This window comes from Mus caroli, unplaced genomic scaffold, assembly GCF_978045245.1.
Source record: "Mus caroli unplaced genomic scaffold, Mus_caroli_1 scaffold_18, whole genome shotgun sequence".
NCBI classification, from domain to species: domain Eukaryota; kingdom Metazoa; phylum Chordata; class Mammalia; order Rodentia; family Muridae; genus Mus; species Mus caroli.
This window is the reverse complement of record NW_028227273.1, coordinates 81,126,090-81,140,334: the sequence shown is the minus strand read 5'-3', so window position 1 is coordinate 81,140,334 and position 14,245 is coordinate 81,126,090. Positions and strand designations below refer to the sequence as shown.

General features: G+C 40.5%; 1 protein-coding gene across 20 annotated transcripts in view; it reads left to right on the top strand.

Annotated features, from left to right (window-relative positions):
- Afdn (afadin, adherens junction formation factor) overlaps positions 1 to 14,014 on the top strand; it is a 146,719-nt gene extending 132,705 nt beyond the window's left edge. For 16 of the 20 annotated variants that reach the window (XM_021150044.3, XM_029471162.2, XM_085833216.1 and 13 more), the window contains 4 exons: positions 4,210 to 4,344; positions 7,084 to 7,597; positions 10,702 to 10,786; positions 12,038 to 14,014. In XM_021150044.3, the coding sequence (XP_021005703.2) occupies positions 4,210 to 4,344; positions 7,084 to 7,597; positions 10,702 to 10,786; positions 12,038 to 12,191 (888 nt within the window). In that variant the 3' untranslated portion in view covers positions 12,192 to 14,014. Of the gene's footprint in view, positions 1 to 4,209; positions 4,345 to 7,083; positions 7,598 to 10,701; positions 10,787 to 12,037 lie in introns of those variants that run through there. The other 4 variants (XM_021150047.3, XM_029471166.2, XM_029471165.2 and 1 more) reach the window with 2 other exon arrangements.
- Positions 14,015 to 14,245: the final 231 nt, after the last annotated feature.

Sequence of the window (14,245 nt, the reverse complement as noted above, 5' to 3'; positions counted from 1 at the left end):
TTGAAAAAAGATGTCACTGCATAAGCCAGGATGGCCCCAAACTCAGATCGTACAGGGTTAACAGGAATGTACCACAGTAACCCACTTAAGAGTTATTCATCACTTAGCAAGTATTTACCAGTATCCTTTATAGAGCAAGCACTGACCAGAGGCACTGCCACAGACGCTAGCCAACTCTTGGTTCAAGAATAGCTTTCTCCTGTGAAGTTATTTGTGATAAATAATGTTTGCACTAAATTTTTATTTCTAATTAATAGTTCCCAGTTTTTCTTATTTTAAAGAGATAAATATTTTGATTATCAATTAACAATTAATAAAATGTTAATAATTTATTAACCACTGTTTATATGCACTTCTTATCCATTTTCCTAGTATCAAATATTAATATGAAATAATAGTATCATTAAATATTAGTATGATTAGTATTAACTATTAGTATTATTAACAATAATGCATTATTCATAGAGCCCTTAACATGTCAGAATCGGCAGATTATCTTGGGAAACTCTTCCTAAGTAAGAATTAGAGGATAGTGGCAAGCATGTGTCTTGGGCTAGCAGTTTGCCCTGTAATCTTAAGACATGTTCTTGACAGTATAAAATAAGATTTGGGGTGACTCATGGGACAAATGAGACAGGTTTTTATCTTGTTAGGAGCAGCAGAGTTCCATAAAGTTGGAGGACTGCCTAAATTGATTTCCAGTCTTTCCTTAGGGCTCCCGGTGACTGGGTGCCACCATTGATTCAAGGCTTGCCTCCTGCTGCCTTTTTCTGCTTGTTCTCGATCCATAACTTTAAGACAGTAATGATGCCAGTGACATTTCATTCATGGCTCTAGTCTTGCCCTCTTGCACAATAAGATTGCTTACCAACATGCTTGTATTCTATCTCCTCCAGATGGCAAGATGCAGCTTTCAGAATTCAGCCTGTGCAAAATGAAATTTCTCCTTCTTCTGTGCTCCTTGTACTGAAGCTCAATCTGCCCTCTACCCCCAATCCATAGCCCCTATTTTCCAAGATATACTTGTATTCATTTGAGCTTTACGGATTTATATGATCCACTTCACACTTCAGAGGCTACTGCCCTACCGACATTCCTGCCCTGGCTGCTTCACTGCCCTTTACTGCTGGGTTTACCAGTCAAGGTGTAAAAGCAGGTCCTTGTACACCTAGTGATAACTATGTTTAGGCCTCATGATTATATTACATTTCTTCATAGCAAATCTTCTATTACCAAGGAAAACTCTAGACCCAATGTGTAAGCCTTAACCCTCTGTCACATAGAGCCAGCATGAGTTTGCTTTCTGGACAGCATTTCCTGTCACATTACCTGTAATTCTGCTTCATCAAAAGCACTTCCTGTGTATTAATGACATTCTGGGCCATCAGATAGATAGATACTCCCTTGGCCTGTTTGTCCCTCAAAAGCTTGTCTGAGCTGTGTCCTCTCACCACATATGAATGGGTCACAGTGTTCCCTGGGCAACATACATTTTCACAGGAATGAGCTTCTCTGTGGGGTGATACACATGGAAAGATGTTTCCAGAGACTCCCGTGGCTCTTGTACATCATCAGAACACTGTTAGGTGGTGGTTTTTTTTTTTTTTTTTTTTTTTTTAACATTTCCTTTTGCACTGTTAGAGAGATCATTGTTTTCTAATGAACTCTGATGCTACACATAGAGCTTTTTCCTTAGACAGGAATAGCTGGTCCTTTGCAGATCTAGGCTCTAAACCCAGGTCTTAGAGTACTAGAAGACTGACTGCAAACAGTTCAAAACATCTCCCTTAATAATCTAATGCTTTCAAGGCTTTTATACCTTTGTCTTAAAATTGGGATTGTATTGTAGAAAGAAATACCTATATTGGAAAACTATTTTGAAAAATCCTGTAGACTCTAGCAGAGTTCAGATGTCAAAAAGTAAAGGCTGTCGTGATTTTGTTTTGCATGGCTGACAATTTACTAACAATAGCATCCTTAGTATGCTTTTGCGAAGCTACATACACACAAATCTCAACCTGCAGTACTTGTTTCACCTGAAAGCACCTTTGAGAAATATAGACTGGTACAGAGCCTGCCCAACTTTTCTGCTGGCCTTGATTAGATGAGAGATGTCAGATACTCAGTTTCACTGCATTAGGCAGCTTGTCACTGGGCTACAGAACAGTGAGACTGATGTCAAGGTTGACAACCACTTCACCAGCTAGGAGAATGTAGAACCATGTGTTTTAGAGAAAATGTCTCTTGCCATATTTGTGAGCCTACACTTAGAATTTGAGCTCTGTGATTGAACTTGTTAGCTAAACCATTGTGCGTGCTTCTCCTGCTAGGTACCAGGAGGAGCTGAGTTGTGGAAAAGGGCAAGTGTAGCTTTGGTTTTGCCCTTAAGTTGCCTTCTCTGAGCATTTGATGGTCCCTGTACTGTTTCCTTTTGTTGCTCTTTGTGCCTTGGTTCTTGATTAACAGTGTCTATGCCTGCTATAAAATCCACCCTAAATCTCAACTTCTGTTTGGACTTGCACTACCTTATGTTCTTTTGTTTTTTTTTTTTTTTTTTTTTTTTAAAGGTAACTTCATTTGTCTTTTTGAGAAGACAATTTTTCTGAGATGTTTTATTATTTGCTGACATCAATAACCCCAACATCACAGGCTAATTTATTCTTTTTTTACTGGATATAGTAGAGGTCTTAGATTTTTATTTTATATGTTTGAATATTTTGCCTGTATAGATGTCTGTGCCTGGTACCCTTAGAGGCTGGAAGAGGGCATCAGATCCCCTGAGACTGGAGTTACACATGATTTCGAGTTTTGTGGGAATCAACCTTGGACCCTTTATAGGAGCAGCCAGGGCTCTTAACTGCTTAAAGTCACTCCAGCCTTAGAGCTAGTGTTTTATTCCATTGAAAATAAGGAATAAAATTTTTAGAGTTGTTTTGTGTATTTTTTTAAAATATGCACATACAATCTAAGTTCAGAAGTTTAAATAGGTTTTCTACACTGTGTAGGCAAACTGGTGATTTTATGGAACTTGAACTGCATCTCACAAGAATCTCTTTATTATAAAGAGTTTCTGCAGTAGCTAGACGTCAGCAGGACAGTTTTAGGATTCAAATTATGGGGAGTTTGAGTTGTCCTCACGGTGACATATCTCAGTGCTGGCATTTTTCTGCACAGAACAGCTCTAGTGCAGCATTTCAGTGTCACCACAGTATGTGACAAAACCCAAGACATGGGTGCAGGCCAGCATGGATAAAGGGGAGTCTTTATACTACCCTAGAACTCGTGATGCTGAGGAATATGGTCAGAAGATTTAAGGAGTCACAACAAACAAGGAGAAGCACATCACTGGCAGTTGAAGGTGGCTGGTAGTGTTGGGCACTGGGAAATGGAAGGAGTTGGCTCTTTTGTTGTTTCAGAAAGGTAGAACTTAATGATCAGAAATAGACAAGCATCAACTGATGGATTTGGGACCTAACCTGCATATAAACTTTTAAACCAGCTGTCACATACAGCAGTGTGTCCTGTGTAGGGGAGTTATCAGTGGTCCCCATGTGTGATAATCAGAAATGAGCCAGAATGAGTCCCAACTCTTACCTGCAAGTCTGAGGCCTTGTTAGGCTAGGAAGAGACTCCCAGATTACTGGTTGACGTATAGAGGGAAGGGAAATTGCTAAAAGAGGAGGAGCCCTAGACTTTTACTCCACTCCCAAGTAAGGTAGGCGGTTCCTAACAGTTCTCAACTGAGACTGGATTGGGGATAGGCAGCCTTGTACTTATGTGCAAGTGCCACTCACGTCCCAGGAGAAAGAGGAGTCTTTTAACATTGGTGGTGTTATCGTATTATGGAGTTGTGAAAGTGGAACGTATTGGTAATTTGTAGGCCGTAGCTAACATTTACTTTAGTGAAAGAATCATGCTTGGTTAATGCATGAATGTATGGAATAACTTGTTTCTTTGAGTCTTCTATGATTAATAGAAGAATAACACTGGGCCTTGGAGACAAAGCTTTTAGGCAACTTACATTGAAATTGGTAAGAGCTAGTTTAATACATGAGCTTTACCACCCTACAACAGTGATTTAGCCTGGTGTTTTCTACTTCACTTTCTGTGTCTGTCTGTGTGTCTGTGTCTGCTTGTCTCAGGATGTGCTTATTTGTGTCTTTGCTGGTGGGGTTGATTGGGTGAAAATTAAATTCTGTTTATTGTTAGATGCAGGATGAGGAGCGCAGGCGCCAGCAACAGTTGGAAGAGATGCGGAAACGAGAAGCAGAAGATCGAGTAAGACAAGAGGAAGATGGACGCCATCAGGAGGAGGAGCGAGTAAAGAGAGATGCTGAAGAAAAGGTTATGGTCCTCTAAAGGCAGCTAGTTATTACCAAGTTATCCTGAACACAAATGATTGGCTTGGGCAAAGGGGCTAGAAATTATGTGTATCTAGTATGCATAAGACAGAACAGGGCTGCATCTTCCAACTTTTGCTATTGGACCAAAAACTCTAGCCCTATCTGGCCTGCCTACCTCTCTTCCGGACTATCTTCAGGCTCCCTTGCCTTCTGAGCTAGTCTCCCTCAAATTCTTGAGCACCATGTCCCCGAGGAAGGGGTATGGGGTATGATACTGCTCTGGTTTTCCCAGGCAGAATTCAGGTGGCTTTTATGAAGGATTTACAGTTATTGTGAGAATTGCGTATGAGTTCCGTGGGAGGCAACAGTAACATGGAAGGCAATCAGTTCCCATTAGCCATTTCAATTAGCTTATCCACTAAAATCACTAAATTCTGACTGATGGTAAAGAGTGTAGATGGCTTGGAAAAAACACACAAAATTAATAATGCAACTCAACAAGCATTCTGGTTATTTCTTTATGTGGACTCTAACTCTGATACTTTTCCATAGTTGAATTTTAAAATGATAGCTGATTTTTGACATTCTGCAAAGCAAGAACTTATGGTGTAGTTGTAGGATCTCTCTGCATCATTGTCAGAGGCTGAGGTTCTGCTGGGTGAGGAGGCTGCTACCCTGAGTCCAGGTCTGCTCTACCCTACCCCAGGGACTGTATGTTGCTGTTTGGTTTGAGAGAAGCAATTTTTCTCAGTTACTTCCCTTCCATGAAGGTAGAAGCTCTGAGTGTGACTACTGGTCGGGAAGAATTTAGTTTTTATCATAGTTATCTCCTTGATAGTCCCTGTGAACTATGTAAATAGAACCTTCTCTCCCTTATCCAAGAAACGAAAAGTTGAAAAAAAAAATTTCAAGGAAGTTCTTTTTAATGAAAGCAATGATTTGATCACAAGACAATCTAAGAGTATGATTGATAGACATGATGTGGCTCATTTAAATGGATGGTGTAAGACCACACACTTGCATCTGAAACAACGTCTCTGTTACAGCAGAGTAGTTTCGGAGACTTTGACTTTTAGGATCAGTTTACCCACAAGTCTTTAGCATGTGTAATGTTAGTGGAAACTGATGATCTCTGTAGGAAGTCAGGAAGTACCCAGTACAGGAGCCATGCAGGTTTTAAATTATGGTGGTCTTGCTTTGCTGTTTATTCTGAGAGTCCTCAGGCTGCAGAGAGAGATGCTTTCCCAGGTTAGGCCTGGCCACTTACTGGGATGAAGCACCCTGGTCATTGCATCAGAGTTGTATGCCCAGAGAGAAGCAAGCTGTGATTCCTGTGTGAGAAACTCTCCGTTATTTAATCTTTCCAGTATGTGTTTTCATAAGTCATAATTATGTCAAATACCCATGTGTTTTAGTAACTGTCTCTATAATTTAGTAGTCAATGTAAAAAACAAACTGAGATACTATTTTACTACAGAATGTCCACAATGAATGACTTTGATCTGTAATGGAATATGTGGGTTTATTTTCTGGATAAAGTCACCATGGTCATTTCGTTGTATCTGCTCTTGGTGTAACTGAACAGGTTGGTTTGGTCTTTCCTTGCAGGGTTCTTCAAGCATCTGTTCTTCATGTAATTTTAACATTCTTGATAGTGCCACTAAAAAGCCACTGAAGTCATCCTAGTTTAATTACCCAACCTAAGATAATACTGATACTGTATAGTCAAGAACATAAAAATGCTTTCCTTTAGGATTTTACAACATAAAAGAAGAAGTGAAGCGGAAGTTGGGGCCAGGGTAATGAGCAGGGCAGCCTTTAGTCTTCCTCTTTCTCTCACAGAATAGGAAGCAGGGAACACTGTATGTTCACTGTGTGTGCTTGTGCTGTAGGGACACAGGGAAAAATGTGGCATAGTAGAGACCAACAAACATGATGTCAGCATGGTCCCTGGTGTCAGTTCTCTATGGTTGGTTGAATTCAATCCTGGCTGCCCTTGAACATTTGCTTAAGTCAAGGCAGATTGTCATGTTTTCTCTTTCGTCCCTTTTCATATTTACTTCCTTCTTGTGGTCTAAATCTCTTGTCAATCCTTAACAAAACTGTGTTGTTGCCTTTTTAAATGTAAAAAGAATTTCAATACTGTCAACTGTAGTTTGCCTGAATGAAAATGTACAGTGTGTGTCAGAATATATCTGCTAACACTATTAATGCTTGGCTCCCATTTTCTGTTCCTCAGAGAGTTTATTAAGATTTGAAACATATATTAACTCTGGAAGCATACGTGTTAGATTGTGGCTTTGGGAAAATGAGTGATATTTCTTATTGTTTATGTTTTCCTCTTGAAACACAGCAGAAAAAAAAGGTAAGTTAATATCCTGTTCAAACAGAAGAGGAGAGAAAAAGTTCTAGGAAAGGAGGAGGAATAAAGAATGCAGATGATCCTAAGTCTAACTATGCAAATGAAAAGTCCTAAGCTTTAACCCATCCCACGCTTCTGAGCAGTTCCTGTCAGTATGGGGCACTGTGTTGTTCTCAAAAGTCTTGAGACATGAGGCTCTCAGGATTGGCCTGCCCCTTCTGCTGCAGTAATTGTGACACTGAAACATGTTCTGTGGATATGTTCTTTTGGTGATGTATAGTGATGATCAGGGTACCTGTCATTCCCTGAAGGCACTAAGGATCCACCGATTCCCCCTGACCCTTGACCTTTTGCACTCTTGTCTATTCCTGCCTGCAGAGGCGACAGGAAGAAGGGTATTACAGCCGCCTTGAAGCTGAGAGGCGCCGACAGCACGAAGAGGCAGCACGCAGGTTGTTGGAGCCCGAAGAGCCCGGGCTGAGCCGACCTCCACTTCCACGGGACTATGAGCCCCCATCCTTGTCCTCAGCACCCTGTGCCCCTCCTCCCCCACCTCAGCGAAACGCATCCTACCTCAAAACACAGGTCCTCTCCCCAGACTCGCTGTTCACTGCCAAGTTTGTTGCTTATGATGATGAGGAGGAGTACTACGGCCCAGCAGGTCAGGATAAGTACCCCAGCACATGGAAGTCTCATGGGCACCTTCCTCTTGCCACCCTTAAGCCGCAGCAGCCCCCCTGCCAGCCACGCCCAGCCTCGGATGGCATCTCCCTCTGCAACTCATTCCAGCCACCCTTGGCCAAAGCCAACAGTACTGCTTACAAAGCAGGCCAGCCCCCGCCCCTGCCAGGCAAACCAAGCCTGTACCGTCCTGGCCACTGGAAAGGTCGAGGTAAAAGAGGGAATGGTGAATCAGACCTTTCTGTCCTTGATGATTGAGCCTGGAATCTCTGTACCCCTGCCACTTGGCAAGGTACATGGAGACCATGCCTGCTTTGGCACTGGGTTTTATCTGATCACTTTCAGCATGTGATCTGCCTCTGCCTCTGATGTGGTGTTTGTGCTAATCCTCTTAACTTAGCCTTTCTTCTCAAATTTTTATTATACTTAAAGGCATTCCATCTTGTTAATCCACTGACAACAGTCAGTCCTCCACTATCACCAAATTATTTGAAGTACTGTTGGTCTTGGCTTTTTTTCTGTACCTCTAAAAGTAATTTTTCCCTTTGGGCAAAAAACCTGCCTTCTCAAACATGATCTATAAAGGCAGAGTGCCAGGTCCCAACTGCATTTTAAATTTACATCATTTAATGTGAGTAGAACATGTGGTTCTGTTCCTGAGGCCTATGCAGTGACTCAAACCCCTTGTAGAAGTTTGATGGGATATTGGGGCATGCACTGACATAGCTAACAGTAAAGCTTCACCGACTAACACAGGCAAGCCCTCATCACAGATTCTCATCTTGAAATCCTTCCTCTGTCACTCTCACTTGTTCATTCCGTTTCATTATCCTTCTCTCTTGCACCTCATATACTAGTATATAGACTTTTGTTGGCTTGCAGTTTCTGGTAGTTAAACCCTCTGACTGACTGCTGAGTGCATTGATTCCCCTGTCTATGACAGAGCAAAAGAGTTGCCCACAAAGATCCAGTAAGCAGAAGATGTAGCTCATTTAGATTCATATTGACAATTTTAACTGTCTTGGCCATAAATGAAATAGAATCCTATCATCGAATATCTAGTAGTGTAATTTCAGTGAGTAAACTTCAGTGAGATTTTTATATGAATGTGAACTTGGCAGGTCTGAAAGAGGCTGACTCAGCAAGGCTTGTTTCCTACATACAACAGATTAGTTCTGCTAGAATAATGGCATTTTCCCACACCTGCATCAGACTCTTTTAGTCTCTTTTGGAGAATTGGTATGCAATATTCTTAAATCATTCTGAAAGCCCAAAACCAGTCTTTCTTACAAAATTCCTGTTATAAATGCTGAGAACTTGGTGCTCTTTCAAGGCATTTCTGGAATAATACATTTTGAAGCAAAGTGCTGTTGATCGTATATCAGATTTTATAGTTGAATTATAGTTTATGAATGGCAGGACAAACTGGATAGTCTCATTATCGTTAGGATCTACACCTGTGGATTTCAGCCCCCAGTCAAACCACCGACCCTTACTTTATGTCACACCTAAAGCACCACTGTGGAGCCACCTGCACACATGCAACAGTGTTGTGCCTTGTCTATCTCCTTTGTGTGCTGTGTCCGGCCTTTCTCTGATGAAGCATGCTTCTGCAGGTGGGACTCGGCCTCTTCCAGGGGTACACAGGAGACAGCGCTTATATAGTTAGACTGATGAAGAGTGAATTTTGATGATAGGATGTCTTTAAATGATGGCTTTTTTGCTATAAATTTTGGGAAGTTAGTTATAAGTGGATATATATATTATATATATATATATTATATACACACATTATATATATGTGTATATATATATGAATGATACATATAGTCAGCTCCAAGTTTTAATGTTATAGCAAATTCAAAATTCACTGAAAGATTTGCCCATGGAAGAAGTCATTGTCACTCTCAGCAAAGCACAAAAGTACAAAGCACTTAATTTCAGACAAAATGAACATACAGTTGGGAATTGAAACCAACTATGCAAATACCATGTTATATCCCACTATTGATTGCTAGGAGATAGAAGACAGTCTTTGCTGGAGCTGACACCCTCTGAGATGATTTGGGAAGCCTAAACTTCTGGTGCTTGAACTTGCAGTTTGAAGGCCACTAGACTCTGTCCAAATCCATCCAGCAAATCCTAACCTTCAGCTCTTTATATGCAGGAAAATGTGTTCTCCTTTCTCTTGTCTAACAAGGCATGGAATTTTGTAATCTGAAAACATAGTGATAATTTTGTGGCCTATTTAATCCAATCTTATCCTTGTTTGCCAAACATTCTGAGTCTCTTGTATTCTATACATTATAATCTGATTTTTTCAGATATGAATATGCTTTTATGAGTTTTTTGTCTGCATGTATGTCTGAGTAACCAGGAACTTGAGATAGTTGTAAGCTGGGAACCTAGCCCTGGGCTTCTGCAGTTGCCACAAGTACTCTTAACTGCTGAGCCCCTTACTATATTTTGTGATGTTACAGTAGATACAGCAATGGCACTGAGGTATTCTATATTAGAGCATGACTATAGACTTGGATACATGGTAAATCTTTATTTGCATCATCTCTTACTGCCGCCTGCAGTCTTGGCAACTGTTGGCCAGCTGGTGGGCATCGAGCTCAGCTGGGCTTTCTTGGTTAAGACAGATGTGCTTGCCCGGGGCCAACTTAACTCATTTTTTCTGGAAATTTTTTATCATCAGCACTAATGTGGAGTGTTAGGAATTTTATCTGAGTTTCATTTTGGTAACCCATTTGTTTCAAAGGATTTATTTTACTTTTAATAATTACATCTACCTTGAAAAAGAAATCTAGTAGTTACCCTCTACAAAGGGACTTTAATTATAGATGTAGGTTTGTCCCTTAAACTTTAAGATTACATTTGCTCTCAATGATTGTATACAAAAACTCCTACAGTGTGTCAGGAGTATGTCTAAACATTTTTCCTTACTCTTGCATTTAAGTAAGTCTTCTGTGGGTTTGTTTTCTGCATTTGTGGTTATTGTGCCTTGTTTTTGAGTTCAGGGGTTTTATTATTTTTATTTTGATTTGATTAATTTTTAAAGGATGCACTGTAGCTTTTCCATTCTAAGTTCTTGAACATAGTGATTGGATTACCTAGGCCACTAAGAGTAGTGGATTTTATATCAATGAATCTTTGAGCATATAAAAAGCCTTTGATTTCTTGTTTTTTTTTTTTTTTAATTACTCTTCAGTAATTAAGGGAATCCTGTTTTCAGCAGACACTCTAATATGAGTAAAGTTTAAGAAATAATTAAATACTTTAACTTGGACTTTTTTTCTCCCTCTGGAAAAGGACCAAACTCTTACTCGGGATCTGCAGGCACAGCTGTGGGAGCCTATGATGCTCCTCGGGAAGCAAGAGAGAAACAGACTAGAAGGTACTAGGGCTGGGCGGGGCCAGGCTGGGTGGAGCTTCATCTAACCTGTGCTGGCTTATTCTCATTTTCATATAATTGCTCAATTGTATCAGACTTTATCAGGATTCAGGTATTTGTTATTATACAAAACCATGTGAGGATGTAGACTGTCCTCCCCCCTTCCCCCAACACACACCATCTCTCCATTCCCCCCAACCTCTATAGGTCTAGAACTTACTGTGTAGGCAGGCTGGCTTCAAACTGTTGGTAGGCCCCATTCTTCGGTGTCCCTAGTACTTTGATGTCGGTGGGAGTCACACTTGTACATGTAGGCTTTTTAAAAGTGGCGTTGCTATCGTGGGTCTTTTTGAGGTGGTACTGGACCTGCTGTAAGACTTAAAGTACAAGAGACATGAAGGCGAGGCCTGCCAGTGCAGGCTTCTTGTTACTACAGGCTGGTCCCCTCTGAGGTTTAGCTAGACATTTAGTTCATCTTAAATGTCCTATGATCTTGTAACATTGAATTGCATTTATCAGTGCTGGTCTGACTCTCAGTATAAAACTGGGGAAGGTTTGTAGAAATGCTCTATCTACTTTTAAACTACCCTCACAATTAAACTTGCTTAGCTGGCAAGATTTGCCTGCTTACTGGAACTGAACTCACTGGTTTTGTTATTTTCTTTCTCCATTTTTAGTGTGGGGATGTGCCATCAGACATACAAACACATCATGTATGTTCGTCCATGTGGAGGCCTTAGATTGATAGAAATTATCCTCACTTTACTCTACCAACTCATTGAAAGAGGGTCTCTCTATGGCTGTGCAGGCTGCCATGTCTTCCCAGTATTGATGTGATCTCTGGTTCACCACTGAGCAATCTCTGGTTCCCTTATTCATTTTCAAAAGTCACGGTCAAGAGAATATTTTGCCCCTTTATACATGGAATTATTTGTTGGTTTATTACTCTCTTGATTTTTTTTTTTTTTTTAAGTTTTAATCATGAGTGTTTGACCTAGGTGGTTACGGGCCTAAGGCACTGTCCTCTCCCTTTTCTTTGAACTTGCATTTAGTTGTATGAGTTCTGACTGGCTTTTAAAGTTCTGTTCAGATCATAGTGTTGGTATAGTTTTTCTCAGCCTCAATACATAAAATTACTTCAGTAATGTGCAACAATGAATAAGTGTCACTGAAATGTTACAATTTTTATGAAAGTTTACTTACCCTGGTCACTTGTATTTTGATGCATTATCTTTGTGTTTTCCTCTTGTCCAGCCAAGATGCAGACTTACCTGGCAGTTCTGGAGCCCCTGAAAATCTGACATTTAAAGAGCGTCAGCGCCTCTTTTCACAAGGGCAGGATGTGTCTGACAAAGTGAAAGCTTCTCGTAAATTAACAGAGCTCGAGAATGAACTGAACACAAAGTGAGAAGAGAGAGGACACCTTTACTCAAGCAGGTCTGCCCTTGGCAGGGGCTTTGTGGGGGGCGAGCCTGAAGAGGAAGGAACAGTGCTACTTCTAAGTGATGTTTATTTTCTGTACCTGAAATGGTTGCAAATTAGAGATGTTTCAATTCCAAGAAACTTTGTTTTACTTTACCAAGAAAAATCTTGTCTAGTTCTTTGTGATCTGACTCACATGAAGTTACCTGTTTCTGTTAGCTTTTGGGGAGACTCTTGGACTCATAGGGCAGAATGAAGGGCTGTAAACATGAGGGGGTATTTCTTCTACCCTATCTTCTTTCATTGTCATTCCAAGGGCAGTAGGCCAAGAAATTATCTTTCTGTTTTTTTCCTCTAAACTCAATTTGGTTACCAGACAGTGACAGCTGAGCAGGTCTGAGTACTACTGTGTCACAGTGGACCCTGTCTGCAGGAGTCAGGCCTCTCAGCCCAGGGCAAATGCTTCCTTTACCTTCTATCATTTGTATGAGGTGGCTAGATGGAGTTTCTTATGTAAGGTGCACAACACATTCTTGACAAATGTGAGCCTCCTGATCAATTTAAATGTTAGAGTTTGAATATCTAATTAATAATTCAATTTTGAAAATTCTCGAAAAAAATTTGAGGATTTAAGCCTAGGGATTTTATTTTTATAAAACCAAATTATCACTAGACTAATCACTGGTGGAAATTAAAGACAGGAGTTATGTTAGAAAGTTACCTAATATTTCAAAGGCTGCAAAGGATCTAGAGCTCTCTAGTAACACAACATTCATGTAGGAATGAGCAGAGACATCTGAGAAGAGTGGGAGCTCATGGGTGGCAGTAAAAGTTAGGTGTCTCAGAACGTATACATTTAGTAAAGTGATGTAGATCCAATGTCAGGAAAGGAAGGAGTGTGTTGCTGTGCCTCCTCTGACTCACGTGCTTTCTCAGCATAATAGACTTATTTAATTTTAATTCCTAAACTTTGCACTGTCATTCCTCAGCTGAGTTGTGTGAGGCAGACCTCAGTTTGCTTGTTTTTTTGTGAAAGCTGACTTTATGATTTCAAGCACACTTTCTACATGAGAAACCCCTAATGTGTGTCCAGATGATCTTTCTGTACCATTCTATTCTCTTACAAATCTGTGCATCAGGAAAATATGCACACTTTCAAGTAGAACAGAGGTATTTGCAACCTGAAAAACCACTTTTAATAAGAGCTGTATGATAAATTGTTGAAATGCAAGTGTAAATATTTTTTATGTTAATCCAGTTTCCTATTAGAAAGTGTGTCTTTGCTGTTTCCTCTGTAAGAGAATAGAATGGCCCTGAGAGTTTATGAAGGATTTGCACACTCATCTTGCCTAGGAAGTGCAATCTCCTTGTGACTGGAGCACACTGGCAGCCTTCAGGTGTCATAATCATACATCCCAGAGAAGAGCAGTCACCTGCTGTCACTAGTGCATGGGAAGACAGATGCACAGAAGAGCTAGCTAGCACCTGAAAACTCTGCATGTGTGTTTGTGAAACCTGTAGTGAAGTAGACTTGGCCTTCCCTGGACAGTGAGGTCAGATGTGAATACATATTGTAAGAGCACATTGAATAGTGTGCATTACTGTGGGGAAACACCGAAACTGCTGTTTTTTTTTTTTTTTTTCATTTCTACTGTATTTTAGTTGCAGCCTATTTTTAATAAACTTTGTATCTATTTAAGTGTATTTGCTATTGTTTTCAAAGTGCTGACAAAGTTTATATTTGTAATGCCAGCATTCCTCTTCCCCATTTCCATCTGTTACTCCTTCATTAAACTGCTGAGTCATTCCTTCCTTTGTCCCTTGGTTGTTTTTCTGTCTGTGGGAAAGTGTTCTTTGATGACACAACCAGCTGAAGACTAGGGTGGCATTTTCACAAGAGTCCCTTGTGAGAGCTGGGTCACCTCTATCTACATGTCTACCCTTTATGCCTTCAGCATCCTAAAGGAGCACTGGGACCATGTCTCCTTTCACCACCCCATCCTGGTCCCTGGACTCCCTGAAGATACTCACAGATAAGCT